At 41.5% G+C, this 17,482-nt stretch overlaps 1 protein-coding gene across 1 annotated transcript in view; it reads right to left on the reverse strand.

Moving 5' to 3' along the window:
• The window catches only part of LOC143973513 (high affinity immunoglobulin gamma Fc receptor I-like), a 29,837-nt gene that overhangs the window by 5,427 nt on the left and 6,928 nt on the right, over positions 1-17,482 (reverse strand). Inside the window, exons 2-3 of the mRNA XM_077474431.1 lie at positions 15,228-15,485; positions 5,712-5,993 (exon numbers count right to left, since the gene is read on the reverse strand). Coding sequence (XP_077330557.1) covers positions 5,712-5,993; positions 15,228-15,485 — 540 coding nt within the window. The remainder of the gene's footprint in view (positions 1-5,711; positions 5,994-15,227; positions 15,486-17,482) is intronic.

Consider the following 17,482-nt stretch of genomic DNA (forward strand, 5'->3'; position numbering starts at 1 on the left):
TGGTATTGCCATTACAATATATATCTACGAGAGCTCTGGCTACTTGAAATCTGGGTAAAGGGAAAGATCAATATACTAATTGATTGCATTATTTTATGCTTTATCATAGATCTAGTTTGAACTGGACAGAGTGTTGGTTTTGTGTATATTATTTTACAACAGTGAGCTTATGTGTCGGGTAAAAAAGAAGTAGAACTGGGAGAGAAGTTGGGTCCATTGTGGTCTGCTTCATAACTATTCTACTATTTTTGTACATTTGCATAAACAGTAAAGGTCCTCTATTTCTCAATTGTGGTATGTTATGTGTTTAGCTAGTGAGGGGCATTTTTTGGCACAAATGAGTCAAGGATAATTGAAATGTAGCGCTAAAGAAATTTATAGCCCTTTGCCAAATGTAGGCTGCATAAGGCTTATAATAATATATTTATGTATGCTATATTTCATAATTACTCAACTAAAAGGAAAACAATTTGTTTGGTTTTACAGGTACTATGGGATTTTAGTGAATCCTGCATGTCTGAGGCTCAGGGGCCAGGCAAACCAATGCAGGAGTTCATCAGACAGGATTCATTATAACCATTATGCACTTTCTGATCTTTAAACTTAGGTCAGCTGGTTTCGAAGAACCTCCTCAACATTAGCAATTCAACCCTCGTCTTCGTATTCTGATGTACTCAGGACTGTAGCCCAGGAGAATCAAAGACAGAGGATCACAGTTCAGAGGATCAGAGACATGTTTTTTATTAGAGGGGATCCTACCACCATCAGAAACTGCGATGAAGAGCTTCTTTTCCTAGCATCTCCTCAAAGTTTCAGATTTTGAGCACCCTTTGGGATGATGGCAGTAAATCTGCCATCTCACCCTTGTATTGGGGATCTAATAGAGTGACCACCCAATAGCGGCCTCCTCCTTAGATTACCCAAATCCTGGGGTACTTGTGCAGGCTTTTGAACTTAAAGACCCCATTCACCAAAATGTGCCTGCAGTAGAGGACCTAGTATCCCTCCCAACCTCATCCCACCCACATACAACTTCTGGGATTGGGAAAGGATGAAACCTCTCACTTGAAGTCTGCCCCATTTCCTACTCCACCTCACTGGCAGCACCTCTTCCCTCCTCCCAGTATTCTTCCTCTGCCCCCTGCTGCCTCATTGCATTCCACATGATGATAGAGGGCAGGAATGGCCTTCTGGGCAAAATAATGGCAGCTGGGAAAGTCTTCTGGTAAGAATAATGACAGTTTGGTAGCGGCCACTGTGGTGTAGCACAGGCTAAAAGAGGTAAGTCCTTAATCTGGAATCAAATAAACTGCAGATCCAATAGTTTTGCCCAGCTGGCATTAAGATGCAGGGCATGGGGTTGATTTGGAGAATTTGTTTTCCATATACCTCTAACTTTAGGTCTGCTTTATTTTTTTAAAAATACATTTAATGACAATTATGGCAATAGAGGGATAAATATGTGGCGCTTTGGATCACACTCCTGATTGTCTCTCAGAAAATAAACTCAAATTTTTATTGCAAGATAAGTGCTTACATACTTTTCTGACACTAGCCAATTTCTATCATAAACATACCGTATATACTCGAGTATAAGCCGAGATTTTCAGCCTCTTTTTTGAGGCTGAAAGTGCCCCCTCGGCTTATACTCGAGTCACCGCTGTCTGACTGCTCGATCAGCGTATCGAGCAGACAGACAGCGGCCATTCTAAAATTCAAAAGCCGCGCCTCCGTCTCCGCCTTCGCCTGTGATAGGCGGAACACTGAATTTCCCAGCAGTCAGTGTTCCGCCTATCACGGACATCGTCTCATCCTCGTACTACGGACGAGGATGAGACGATGTCCGTGATAGGCGGAACACAGGCTGCTGGGAAATTCAGTGTTCCGCCTATCACAGGCGAAGGCGGAGGCGGAGGCGCGGCTTTTGAATATTAGAATGGCCGCCGAGAAGAGCGGCGATCCTGGAAGGACGGAGGAGGCTCGGGACGACGGCTCAGGACGGCGGCTCGGGACGGCGGCTCGGGACGGCGGCTCGGGACGGAGGCTCGGGACGGAGGCTCGGGACACAGGCTCGGGACACAGGTAGGCTGGACACACACACAAGGCTGCACGGACACACACACACAGGGATGGATGGATGGACACACACACACACACACACACAGGGATGGATGGACACACACACAGGGATGGATGGATGGACGGACACACACACAGGGATGGATGGATGGACGGACACACACACAGGGATGGATGGATGGACGGACACACACACAGGGATGGACGGACACACACACAGGGATGGACGGACACACAGGGATGGACAGCCATGTCTCACCCTCGGCTTATACACGAGTCAATAAGTTTTCCAGTTTTTTGGGGGTAAATTGGGGGCCTCGGCTTATATTCGGGTCGGCCTATACTCGAGTATATACGGTACTTAAAAGTGTTACTAAACCCAAAACAGTAAAATGAGTCTGTATATGCAGTAAAGCATGCTTGTCATACCTACTGTGGAACCTAAGGGGTTAATCCTCCGGATTGTGTAAAAAGGCTGTTTGGTCCTGTCCGCTCTGATCCTCCCCTTCTTTTACTGTCCCCAATCCATCTGCTGATAGAACAGAGTCTAGGAGGTACTCTGCACATGCTCAGCTTGGTGTGCATTGCTAGAGAGTTTTTTTTCCTGGGAAGCGGCATGTGATCAGCACAGGGCCAATCAGCACTGTCGAGACAGAGGGTCAGGAGTCATGCAGCCTCTTGGGACTGTCAGAGCAGAATAAAAACCTACTCCTACAAGCTTTAACCAGTGCTCAGCCAGACACTGATAGAAGTGACAAGACTGCTATATACTGCTGATGAGAAAAGGTATTTATCAATTTATATTTACTAAAATAATTGCATTTCCATGTTCTGTGTGTAGTGGATGACATTTTGGATAAAATGTAATACGCATGTAAATTTTCTTTTTGCCTCAGAACAATAGGGGTTCTGAGGGTTAATTATGTAGGTTAGGCCTTAACACCAGTCTGGCCAGGCTGTGTTTGGAAGTTCTGCCTGGTCATGTGAGTGGTGAGGTACACATGACAGGCCAGAACCAGGTCTGGTTGGATGTTTAAGTATCAGCCTTCTCGGAACCAATCAGTTGGAGTGCCCGCTGAGGACTCTGAGAAGGGGTACTTAAGCTGTGTGGGTCACGTGTTTAGAGGAGAGAGGAGTTTGTGAGACCCGTGGGGTCTGGTCTGGTTCCAGGACCGGGGTAGGCCCCTGATAGACCCATCTGGTCTGGCGTAGGGATCCGTCTGTTCCCGAGTCTCGGACACGGCTGGTCCGAGGCGCAGTAACTGTGGGAGGATTCAAGGTGACCGGGTGTGCTCTTGGCTTGGAGAGGCACCACAGCTCGTGGAAGTGACTGGGGGAGGACTCTTCGGAGGAGGGTCGGCAAGTGGCCTCCTGGGAAGTGCCTGGTTACTGAGTTGGGAAGGACATTGACAAATTCACGTTTTTCTAGTACCATTGAGGAGATGGGAAACGTTCCAGGTACTGAAGAAAAGGTTCCCGTTCACCCTTAGTTACATTTTGTACACGTTCACGGGACTGTTTCAAGTTTTGAGTCAACGTGCTGACTGCCATGATCTCTGGCTAGAGATTTAGAGGAATTAGGTGGAATTAGAGACTTTGCTAGACCTGCAGTTCAAGGTGCCTGAGTTCTTCACCCATGCCCTCTGTTCCCTAAGAGACTGTGTTGTCTGAAAATTATCGCAAAATAAAACCTTTTAAAGAGGACTTCATCTGTGTCAGTGTGCAAGTCATTGGGTATCAACACTGGGAACCCCTAGACGCGGAAGAGCAGGCCGAGAGAAGGTAACTGGTAAGCCTAACAAGTCAAGGCCGCACAGCAAAGGTTGTGGCCGCTACATGTGTACTTTGGAAGACCAGATATAGTGAGTGCAGGGTCCTGGGTTTACTAACACTTTAAAGTCTACAGTTTTAATATTTTGGGAATAATTGGGATTACAGAGACGTGGTTCAGGGAATATGAGGTTGTAGTTTTTGTGCACTAAGTTTTCACATTTTAATAAAATTAAGACAATGAAGTGTCGTACACTGAAAAAAAAAAATTACCGTATTTATCGGTGTATAACACGCACTTTTTTCCCCTTAAAATCAGGGGGAAATCGTGGGTGCGTGTTATACGCCAATACTCCCCGATTTCCGCACAATTTTTTGGGCTCTGAGCCCTTTTCGCGGCTTTTGGCCGCTCTCGGACCTTCTCTGCGGCTTTCGGCCGCTCTCGGATCTTCTCGGCGGCTTTCAGACGCTCTCGGACCTTCTGAGAGTGGCCGAAAGCTGCCGAGGTCCGAGAGCGGCTGAAAGTCGTCGAGAAGGTCCGAGAGCGCCCAAAAGCCACCGAGAAAGTCCGAGAGCGGCCGAAAACCGCCGAGAAGGTCCGAGAGCGAACGAAAGCTGCAGAGAAGGTCCGAGAGCGGCCGAAAGCCGCCAAGAACTTCCAGGTGGCGCCGAGATACACGGGACATCTCAGCAGCGCCATTTTTAAAAACATAAGCAGACAATGCACTAAGACTGACAAGCTGCATGTCAAGGCTGCAATGACTACAGGCTGCAATGACTACAGGCTGCAATGACGAGGCTGCAATTAGGACAGGCTTCATGACGAGGCTGCAATGAGGACAGGCTGCATGACAAGGCTGCAATGAGGACAGGCTGCATGACAAGGCTGCAATGAGGACAGGCTGCATGACAAGGCTGCAATGCGGACAGGCTGCATGACAAGGTTGCAATGCGGACAGGCTGCATGACAAGGCTGCAAATGACGCTGACGAGGCTTCAGATAGACACTGATAAGGCTGCATTGATGGACATTTAAATGTAAGTTTTTTTTCCTTAAATTTCCCTCCTAAAAGTTTTTTCCACAAAATTCCCTCCTAAACTTGGGGTGCGTGTTATACGCCGGCGCGTGTTATACGCCGATAAATACAGTACATACACAAAATATGTGATGCCAGAATACGTTTTTACTGATGCTGTCGATGAGAATTGTTTTGTTCTGTAACACCACATACAGCTTAAAGGCATCTCCAAAGAATGTAATTGAAAGGATTGGGGTTTTTAACTTGTCCTCCTTAAAATTGCATTAAATTAACACCCCCACACACACACACACACACACACACACACACACACACACACACACACACACACACACACACACACACTATATTATGTGTCTTTTTTCAGCCTATGTATCTATGGTATTTGCAAAATAAAAAATGCCAGATATTAGTATCAAGATTTATAGACTTCACTGGGGATAGCGTCAAGTTTGGGGTTAATGGATTACAAGCAGGAGTCAACCAACCCCTTGCGATTTGAATCCGGGCAGATTCACTTATTTTTGTCTAGCGAGGTATTTGGTGTATTTGTATTATAGTTAAAACATTATGGATTCAGTGTGCGTTTATGCAGAACCTCCAGACTAGAGCTCGTTCTTAAAGATTTCAGCAGTTGTACCATCGGGGCCTTTGCACTTTATCTACAGAATATTGGTGTGTGCAGATCTTTAATAGGGTTTGACCCGGAGACTCGGTTTTATCCCATGGTTCAGCCATGTAATATAACTTTATATCAACATTGTGTATAAGCTCTCTCTTTCATACTGCGACCCCAGTGCCCTAACTATTACACATTATTACCTTGTATCTGGAAATATAATTCTTCACTTCTTTTGATGACACTGTTGGTCGGAGTTCTCACTTCACAGGAATAATTCCCAGAATCCTTTGGCTGAGCAGACTGGACTTCATATCGATGAGATGAACTAAATTTCTGAACCTCTAGTCCATCTCGGTAGAAAGCAAACTGCAGTTCTGTCCCCTGTCTGGGTGGACTGAGACTTGTGTCACATATCAGGGCCATGTTGTCACTTTCTGTCTTTGGATACAGAATGGTGGTAATATTTGGCTTTGAGAACAGGTCTAGGAAAAAAAAAAAAAAAACAATTGTTAGATTTAATAATAACATGGAACACAAACTAAAAGATAAATATGTCCACCTAAACTACTAGCAAGCATGGTTGACTCCTGACATTGGGTCACTTGTGAAGAAAAAGTCATATTTTGCTCTGCTTTGTAAAATAAGTTATTTCACAGGAATAATTCCCCAAATCCTCCAGCTCAATGGATTGGACGCCATTTTAATTGGATGAATTGAATCTTTTAAAATTCTCTGCATTAAGCAAACTGTGGTGTCACTTGAGTCTGCGGGTTCTACTGACATCATATCCAAGATGTAATAGGTCAAATAGAGCGCCAAACAAAAATCCTTGGAAGTCCAGAGTATTTAAATATTTAACTGATTACAACTGGAAGAGCAAAAGGACAGCCAATTTGTTTTAAGGGCCATATACCACTATCTTCATTAGGGGAGAGCTGGACACAAAATACTTCTAAAAAAAACTGATTTGCTGAAGAGGATATTATAAATCACAGTCAGTGTTGATGTTACCAGCAGAAATGGCAAGAACCATATGAGCAATTAAAGATTTTGAACTCTCAAGGATTTTTGTTGGGCACTCTCATTGACTTATTAAATTTGCGGTAAGCTACCAAACACAAGCCATTAGGCTCAAATAATGATTTAGTCTGCCTTTTGATGATCTGTGAAAACTCATGTCCAGAGGCCTACCACCACATCTTCTTCATTACATCCAAGATGGAGGTACCCAACAGCAGTCTCACGGCTTTTGGATGTCACAGGGGAGGCTTTTACAACAAAATCATACCGTATCTCACAAAAGTGAGTACACCCCTCAGATTTTTGTAAATATTTTCTTCTATCTTTTCATGTGACAACACTGAAGAAATGGCACTTTGCTACAATGTAAAGTAGTGAGTGTACAGCTTGTATAACAGTGTAAATTTGCTGTCCCCTCAAAATAACTCAACACACAGCCATTAATGTCTAAACCGCTGGCAACAAAAGTGAGCACCCTTAAGTGAAAATGTTCAAATTAGGCCCAAATTAGCCATTTTTTTCTCCCTGGTGTTATGAGACTCATTAGTGTTACAAGGTCTCAGGTGTGAATGGGGAGCAGGTGTGTTAAATTTGGTGTTATCGCTCTCACTCTCTTATACTGGTCACTGGAATTTCAACGAGGCCCCATTTGTCAAAGAACTCTGAGGAACTACAAAAAAAGAATTGTTGCTCTACATAAAGATGGCCTAGGCTATAAGAAGATTGCCAATACCCTGAAAATTAGCTGCAGCATGGTGGCCAAGACCATACAGAGGTTTAACAAGACAGGTTCCACTCAAAACAGGCCTCACCAAGGTCAACCAAAGAAGTTGAGGTCACGTGCTCAGCATTATATCCAGAGATTGTCTTTGGCAAATAGACGTATGAGTGCTGCCAGCATTGCTGCAGAGGTTGAAGGGGTGGAGGGTCAGCGTTGTCAGTGCTTAGTCTATACGCCCCACACTGCAAATTGGCTGTCATCCCAGAAGGAAGCCTCTTCTGAAGATGATGCACAAGAAAGACTGCAAACAGTTTTCTGAAGACAAGCAGACTAATGCCGCGTACACACGATCAAATTGTATGACGTACTTAGTCCGTTGAAACGCATTTCAACGGACAGTCCGATCGTGTGTGGGCTTCAGTGGACTTTTTCAGCGTGCAATCCGGAGTACTAAGAAGGCCGGTTTGCACACCAATCTTCCCGTCATACTTTGGTTTCAGCGGACAATACGTTCGTCAGTATGCTAGTCCGACGGACTAAGAATGGCGCATGCCCAGAAATGATTTACAGGGCGGAAGCGCGCTGTCTTGTAAAACTAGTGTTCGTATTGAAGCTAGCATATTCGTCATGCTGCTAATTTTGTGATTTTTTAATATAGCACATTCTTTTCTTCTTCATAATGCGAGAAAAGTGAAGTTGCTTTGCTGCTTATATTCACACAGAGTTATCACAAATGTCTTTATTCATCCTCATCTTATGATTAATATTCCAATTCGAGAATAAATAAAAAAAAAAATAACGGACGAATTAAGCTGAAGTCTGAAAAGCGCGAATCGTCTCTAACCAAACTTCCACTAACGCAAAGTCAACAGAAGGAGCCCAAAGGGTGCTTTGCTGTGTCTTGGACTTCCTATTTCTAGTCCCGTCGTACGTGCTGTACGTCATCGCGCAAGCTTTCGTCGGACTGTTTGTGTATCCGTGTGTGGCCAAGTCCGTTCAGTACAAAGTACGCCGGATTGTCCGTAGGATTGTATGATGGACTAAGTACGTCATACAATTCAATCGTGTGTACGCGGCATTAGGACATGGATTACTGGAACCATGTCCTGTGGTCTGATAAGACCAAGATAAACGTATTTGGTTCAGATGGTGACAAGCGTGTGTGGGGGCAACCAGGTGAGGAGGTCAAAGACAAGTGTTTCTTGCCTACAGTCAGGCATGGTGGTGGGAGTGTCATGGTCTGGGGCTGCATGAGTGCTCCAGGCACTGGGGAGCTACAGTTCATTAAGGGAACCATGAATGCCAACATGTACTATGACATACTGAAACAGAGCATGATCCCCTCCATTTGGAGACTGCAGGGCAGTATTCCAACATGATAACAACCCCAAACACACCTCCAAGATGACCACTGCCTTGCTAAAGAAGCTGAGGGTAAAGGTGATGGACTGGCCAAGCATGTCTCCAGACCTAAACCCTATTGAGCATTTGTGGAGCATCCTCAAACAGAACATAGAGGAGCGCAAGGTCTCTAACATCAACCAGCTCCATGATGTCATCATGGAGGAGTGGAAGAGGACTCTAGAGGCAACCTGTGAAGCTCTGGTGAACTCCATGCCCAAGAGAGTTAAGGCAGTGCTGGAAAATAATGGTGGCCACACAAAATATTGACACTTTGGGCCCAATTTGGACATTTTCACTTAGGGATGTACTCACTTTTGTTGCTAGCGGTTTAGACATTAATGGCTGTGTGTTGAGTTATTTTGAGGGGACAGCAAATTCACACTTTTATACAAGCTGTACACTCACTACTTTACATTGTAGACAAGTGTCATTTCTTCAGTGTTGTCACATGAAAAGATAGAATAAAATATTTACAAAAATGTGAGGGGTATATTCACTTTTGTGAGATACAGTATGTCTAAAATATGTTAAATGTACATATAATCTTATGAAAAGATTGTTGTTGACGTAGCCTGGGTCTACCCACCACCTCATGATTCAGCTGACCGTAAAGTTAAAATAGTGAAAGATGGTAAGAGCTGGCTTCAGCTTGGTTCTCCACTGGTATAAGAACCCCAATGCATTTCACCAATGTAGGGCTTAATCATAGTGGTAACCATGACTGCAAACATTCATTATATATAGCATCCTGAGCCACAGAGAAGAAAATTGCTGCCCAAATGGTTTATATTCCAGCCTGGTTGACTTATGTGGTGTGAATCTGTGTAACTCCCTTTTTTAGGTTAGTCAGTGTTTAGTGACGTCTGCATTAGGAACAACTGACAAATAAGTGGCGCTTTGAGCACAGGCATATCTTTTCTCTGTTGTAACACAGGTCACATTACTATAAAGATAAAAACCGCGCTGGTCAACACTGGGTGTAGGATAGATAAAAAAACAATAACAATAAATTCAGGGCAAGTGCTATATGTATATATAATTCTAGGTTGCTGCCCCCCACAAAAAGAAAAACCCCACTAGGGGTTTCTCCCAACAATAAAAAGAATCTTACGACCGGGGTAACTGGCGCTACCTATTTAGCATGAATAAATATTAACTCTCATTAATGAAACAGATGTGTTTTTAGAAAAAGAAAATTAAAAAATGCCAAGAATACAAATAAGAATAATCTATCTCACCATTAGTATTTTGCATATATCCAATCGCACCTCAATGAAGATAAAAACTCCCTTACGGAAGACAGTATGTCCTTTAGGACCCACTTATTTCAGTCCAGAACAGAAAAAAGGAACAGAAAAAAGGAACACACAAGCGGCTTCTCCCAGAAGTTACAAATAATCGCACAGATTCCCTACTGCGACTCCAATGTGACAATAACCAGTGTAATGATTTAGGACCTTGTTCTAAAAAACTCCATATAATCCCAAACAAATCAAAAATAGATCCTGTGAAGAGGAAAATAAAAGAATAGAAAAACTCGTACTGAGTGCGATTTTTCTTTAAAATCGCATTAGTGCTAAAATGTGGTTAGCCCAACGATCTGTCAACTGAATGACAACTATGGAAACTCCAATTGCTAAATGTGAGAAATAAATATAAAAATACAAACTCTAGTAAATATAAACATAAGTGAAAGTGCAATCAAAGTGCAGGAAAAAACTATATGGAAACCCCAAAATATGTGACACAATTCATATCCAAAATCAAAAAGTTTTCCAAACATATGTGTTAACAGAGCATCAGTGAAAAAACATATAATAAAAAATGTGTTATAATGATCCTCAAACAATATAAATTAAAAATATATTAAATAAAGATGAAAATGAGCACACACATACAAAAAAGAGAACAAAAAAAATATATATATGTAAACATACAAAATAAAAAAAATAAATAAAATAAAAAAAATTAAAAAAAAAAATTAAAAAATTAATGTCCAACTGTCCAAAAAGTCTTCAATAGTGCAATCCACCAGTAAATGTTCATATAGTGACTTTTGTGCTCCTTGTGTAATCCTCAAAGTGACTTCCGTGCTCCCCCGCAAGGTACCCCACTCACCAAAAGAATTCACTCCTGCAGGGGTAATTCGCCTTTAGATCCAATCTGCCGATATCCAGCTCCTTGACCCGTTTTTTTAAGATCATTCGTATCCAAAAGAAGATTACATTTGTGCCCTCATAGGAAAAAAATTATAGTCTCCATAGTGTAATCCGTATCAAAACCAATTTATTTCCACGAAAATGGTAAAAAACAACAATAAAAGCAATTTTCATATAAAATAAAAATAAAAATAAAAATCAAAAAATATCAAAAATTATAAATAAAAAACGTTTTTTTGTATGTGTGTGCTCATTTTCATCTTTATTTAATATATTTTTAATTTATATTGTTTGAAGATCATTATAACACATTTTTTATTATATGTTTTTTCACTGATGCTCTGTTAACACATATGTTTGGAAAACTTTTTGATTTTGGATATGAATTGTGTCACATATTTTGGGGTTTCCATATAGTTTTTTCCTGCACTTTGATTGCACTTTCACTTATGTTTATATTTACTAGAGTTTGTATTTTTATATTTATTTCTCACATTTAGCAATTGGAGTTTCCATAGTCGTCATTCAGTTTACAGATCGTTGGGCTAACCACATTTTAGCACTAATGCGATTTTAAAGAAAAATCGCACTCAGTACGAGTTTTTCTATTCTTTTATTTTCCTCTTCACAGGATCTATTTTTGATTTGTTTGGGATTATATGGAGTTTTTTAGAACAAGGTCCTAAATCATTACACTGGTTATTGTCACATTGGAGTCGCAGTAGGGAATCTGTGCGATTATTTGTAACTTCTGGGAGAAGCCGCTTGTGTGTTCCTTTTTTCTGTTCCTTTTTTCTGTTCTGGACTGAAATAAGTGGGTCCTAAAGGACATACTGTCTTCCGTAAGGGAGTTTTTATCTTCATTGAGGTGCGATTGGATATATGCAAAATACTAATGGTGAGATAGATTATTCTTATTTGTATTCTTGGCATTTTTTAATTTTCTTTTTCTAAAAACACATCTGTTTCATTAATGAGAGTTAATATTTATTCATGCTAAATAGGTAGCGCCAGTTACCCCGGTCGTAAGATTCTTTTTACAGGTCACATTACGCCATTCATTTCCATCCTTGCATTTTATGTGACTTGACCCTTTCCTCTCCTGACCTCTCTGTGTATGACCTGTACTGTATTAGTCTGGGCACAGTGGTACATATTGGGGTAATTGTCAGTCAATTGTCAGTCAAATGTCAGTATCAAAGCGTGGAAAAATGGCCTTGTAATGAAGTGGGTGTGACATGCTGGTACAGAAGTGGTTAAAGACAGACTGGGGAAGGGTTGGAGCCCCTGTTTGGTTTTCTGATTTGCCTGGGAGACTAACACAGTGTGTGTGTGTGTGGGGGGGGGGGGGGGGGGGGAGGTGACTGGAGTGAATTCTTTATACCTTTAGTAATCTAATCTTTAGTAACTCTAATACCTTTAGGAATGTTTTCAACTTTCCATCTATTAAATCTTCTGCCCTTGTTGTTTTAACTTTGGATAGTAATGCCTCATACACACGGCTGGACATTCCGACCACAAAATCCATCAGATTTTTTCAGATGGATTTTGGCCAAAACTTGTCTTGCATACACACAGTCACACAAAGTTGTCAGAAATTCCAATAGTTTGGAATGAGATGACAATTGTAATGTACGACGGGACTAAGTAGAGGCCAGTAGTCAATAGCTTTTGTCTCCAAATTTTTTCCGAGCATGCGTGGCACTTTGTGCGTCGGAATTCTCTACACACAATCGGAAAAAGTCAGATCGCATTTTGTTGTCGGAAAATTTTAGATCCAGCTCTCAAACTTTTTCAGGTGGAAATTCCGACAGAAAAAGTCCGATAGAGTCCACACACGATTGGATTTTCCATCCCTATGGGAAAAACGGATGTAAACGGATGATTATCTCTACTCTAACTGGCGGTTGTAAAAAAACTCAACAGATGAAAAACTGATGTAAACTTCATCCATTATTCCTCTTTGAAAAAATGTGACTAAACTGATGGAAGGAAGACATGCAGGTAGGTTAAGGTAGGTTAATTGGCTTCTGTCCCAAATTGGCCCTAGTATATGAAAGGGGGTCTTGGATTGTGAGTTCCTTGAGGGTAGGGACCAATGTGAGTGTGCAATGTACAGGGATAGGGACAATTGTAGACACTCAAGTTGGACTGGTGTCTTTATTCAACCTTAATAACTATGTAACTATGTAAGAATTAGGCTCTGCTGAGATGAGAATCCCTTCTATCCTTGTCCCTTGGATTGTTGGGGGTAGGATAGGTAGACCTAGTTATTAAAGAGGAACTTTGCCCCCCAACCAACTGTGTGTGGGCTAAACTTCTCAAAAAAGGTATTTCCCGTTCAAAAAATAATAATATTTTTGAAATAAAAAAGGAGTGAAATGGGAGTCCACTTCACCTTCTGACTCTGATCTCAATCCATATAAACTGGATTTTTATTAGGGTTTAAGGCATTCAATGGCCTTCTGTCTGGATGAGTCTCTGGGCTCACCCTCAATCAAGCATTAATGATTTGAAAGCAGTATGTATGGTACACAAGAGCTTTTTTTTCAGCAGAAATGTGGGGGGATGCAGTTCCGGCACCTCCAGCGCTAAATGTATGTAAAGGCAAGGGGTGCTGGGGTGTGCTTCAAGGTCTATTACTGGCTGCTGGGGGATCTATTGTTGCCGAGGGTGGGTCTTATGTTGCTGAGGGGTCAGTTGTTGCTAGGGGGATCTTCTGTTTAGAGGGGTCTATTGTTGGAAAATTTGTTGTTGCTGCCGGGGGTCTATTGTTGCTGGGGGGGGTATGTTATTGAAAGAGGTCCATTGTTGCTTGGGGGATCTGTTGTTGATGGTGGTGTATTGTTGCTGACTGCAGGGGATCTTTTTTACTGCTTTACTTTTTATCATTGACAAAGTCTATACAAATTGCTTAGCACTAATGCTACTTGTTCTGTATTCTCTAAAAGGGGCAGTACTGGGAGGTAGGTAGGAGTTGGAACCAAGGTACAGTGCTTTAAGGTGGGTAGGGGACCGAGACAAGGGGAGACTCTCAAAGGGGGAGTTCTTGAAACCTATTCTCTGAGAAAAATAAAGCCCTGATGATACATCTCACTTTGTTCTAGAATTTGAATTTTTTTTTATTCCCTGATATTAAAGAGACCCTGTCATCAACGTTTTTTTTTTTTAAATCAGAACAAGGAATGTTACTTACATTTGATGAGAAGTGTCCCTTGTGCTGGTGCCGACTGTCTTTGTTGAGATCTTCTGACCTCTTTGGGAGGATGGGCGGATGAAAAACAAGTTCTCCTCCTCCATTCATAGAGTGCTTTTCATCGATGGAAGCTATAGTACAGCTTCAATGATTGATGGAGGGGCAGAAACACGGGAGGGGGGGGCATATTTGACACTTCAGCTGCTGTATTGACCCCCACAGCATTGGAATAGATTCGTTGCAGGGGTATGGGGGAGGTCAGAGGACTGAAGATTTCAACTTAGTGGGCGGCACAGTGGTGTAGTGGTTAGCACTCTCACCTAGCAGTAAGAAGGTCACTGGTTCAAATCCCAACCATGACACTACCTGCCTGGAGTTTGCATGTTCTCCCTGTGCCTGCGTGGGTTTCCTCCGGGTACTCCAGTTTCCTCCCACAATCCAAAGACATGCAGGTAGGTTAATTGGCTTCTGTCCAAAATTGTCCCTAGTATATGAATGGGAACCTTGGATTGTGGGCTCCTTGAGGATAGGGACCAATGTGGGTGTAGCAATGTACAGGGATAGGGAAAATTGTAGACACTTACTCAGGTTGAACTGGATGGACTGGTGTCTTTATTCAACCTAACTAACTATGAAACTAACACAGCCAGCACCAGCATAAGGAACATTTCTCCTTGAATATAAAATTGCAAAAAAAAGTGTTATTTTTTTAAAAAAATGCTTGCTTTCAGGGTTTTTCCTTTCCATAAACAATTTGTTATATATTTGCAATATGCCTTTGAACTTTCTCCAGAAAGGCCAATTCCCTAGCACAGCCCCTTCCCTCCTTGCACATCACAGCCGTCTACTCTTCTAGGAGTGTTTAATGACTGTCTGTGTTGGCCCAGCTCCACAGCCCCTCTCCTCACTTCATTACATAACAGTTCATGTAGCTGCTCATGGCTACTGTCTACATATATACATGCAGATTATATATATATATATATATATATATATATATATATATATATATATATATATGGAATGAGTTGCCGCAGGATAGCCAAATTCTTATCTCTCCGTGGTCCTGGTTGTCATTTACAACACAACTGACCTGTAGAAGCTGTGATGTTTGTGAAGAAGGAGGTCCAACTCACACCGGTATGGGAACAGATGACCGGAGCCATGGTTATTCTTTATTGGTTACAGAGAACACCATAGACACACAATGAGTTACCTCTGACATGTAGGGACACTTCATCTGTGTGTGTTACATATTCATCCCGGGATAATTCTGTCACACAACTGTATCTTCCAGACCAGTCATAGTTTCCATCAAGAAAGAGGATAGAGTCATCACTGAATGGTCCATATATGAGATCATTATCCCTGAAGAATATTTTCCAACGTACAGAATATTCAGGACGGCTGTGACACTTTATATTTATATTTCTTCCCCGATACACAAAGATTGGAGCCTGCACGATAAGAGGACCTACAATACAAAATGGTTATTAAATGATTATGATAAACAATCCTAAAGAAAAAACTGAATATACATATTGTAGTAACTCATACTATATCTGTCATTTAGCTTTCAGATTACAGTCAATGGTTAAATGAGATCCTAAGTGGATGACATTCACTTTGCTAAAGCACTATGAAGTAGTTCCCATATTTTTTCGCTAAGAAGATACTGTTTTCAGCTTTTCTCTTTCCTTATTTGTATCCAAGGACGTGGATAAGGGGGTACCACTGGTCCTCCTGTACGGGGGCCCAGACCATCAGGGGGCCCAGGCAGCAGGGTGAATTGGATGTGATCGCCTCCATTACTAGTAAAACAAAAATGATCAATAAAAATGCCATAAAGCTATCACCTATTTTGTAGATGCTATAACTTTTGTGCAAACCAATCAATAAACTCTTACTGCAATTTTTTTTATCAAAAATATGTAGAATACATAGCAGCCTAAAATGAGGAAAAAAATGTTTTGTTATATATTTTTGGGGGATATTTATTATAGAAAAAAGTAAAAAATAATGCTTTTTTTTTTCAAAATTGTCGCTCTTTTTTTGTTTATAGTGCAAAAAATAAAAACCGCAAAGGTGACCAAATAGCACCAAAAGAAATCTCTATTTGTGGGAAAAAATGGACGCAAATTTAAAGGTACAGCATTGCATGACCGCACAATTACCAGTTAAAGTGACGCAGCGCCAAATTATAAAAAGTGCTCTGGTCAGGAAGGAGGTAAAACCTTCCGGGGCTGAAATAGTTAAGACCGGGCCTATTTTTTAGATTTGTTGTGTACATTGTTAAAAATCTTTTTTTTTTTGCTAGAAAATTACTTAGAACCCCCAAACATTATATATATTTTTTTCTAACACCCTAGAGAATACTTTCTGTTTGCACAGCAGTCTTATGCTGCGTACACACGATCGAACCACAGTACGTCAGACAATTCAATCGTGTGTTGGCTCCAGCGGACTTTTTCATCGTAAAAGTCCGGTGGACTTAAAAAGTAGTTTTGACTCAAAATATGTCCGCCGGAACTTGGCTTTCAGGGAACAATCCGTTCGTCAGTATGCTAGTCCAGCGGACTAAGAATGACGCATGCTCTGAAGCAATTAGAGAAGGAAGCTATTGGCTACTGGCTATTGAACTTCCTTTTTCTAGTCCCATCGTACGTGCTGTACGTCATCCCGTTAGAAATCGCCAGACTTTCAGAGTGTCCGTGTGTGGCCAAGTCCGTTCGTTATAAAGTCTGGCGGATTGTTTGCCGGATTGTTTGTCGGACCAATTCCGCCAGACAATTCGATCGTGTGTACACGGAATTACAAGTCTTTTGGAAAAAAATACACTTTTTTGAATTAAAAAATAAGGCAACAGTAAGGTTAGCTCAATTTTTTTTTATATTGTGAAAGATGATGTTACACAGAGTAAATTGATACCCAACATGTCACGTTTCAAAATTGCACCCGCTCGTGGAATGGCGACAAACTTTTACCCTTGAAAATCTCCATATGCAACATTTAAAAAATTCTACAGGTTACCAGTTTTGAATTACAGAGGAGGTCTAGGGCTAGAATTATTGCTCTCATTCTAATGTTTGCGGCGATACCTCACGTGTGTGGTTTGAACACCGTTTTTATATTCAGGCGCTACTCAAGTATGTGTTCGCTTCTGCACGTGAGCTCGGCGGGATGGTGCGTGTTTTTTTTCTTATTTATTTTACTTTTTATTTTTAATTTTACACTGTTCTTTCAAAAAAAATTGTTTCACTCATATTCCTTTCACAAGAAATGTAAACATCCCTTGTAATAGGAAAGAAGCATGACAAGACCTCTTAAATATGATATATGGGGTCAAAAAGACCTCAGATCTGATATTTACACTAAAATGCAAAAAAAAAAAAAAAAAACTATTGTATGGAGCCGAGCAAGGGCCATCTTCCCCTCACTCAGCTCCATACCACAGAGGGGAGAGGACGCAAT

The sequence above is a fragment of the Lithobates pipiens genome, unplaced genomic scaffold, assembly GCF_037356315.1.
Source record: "Lithobates pipiens isolate NorthernLeopardFrog02 unplaced genomic scaffold, aLitPip1_a1.2 Scaffold_83, whole genome shotgun sequence".
NCBI classification, from domain to species: domain Eukaryota; kingdom Metazoa; phylum Chordata; class Amphibia; order Anura; family Ranidae; genus Lithobates; species Lithobates pipiens.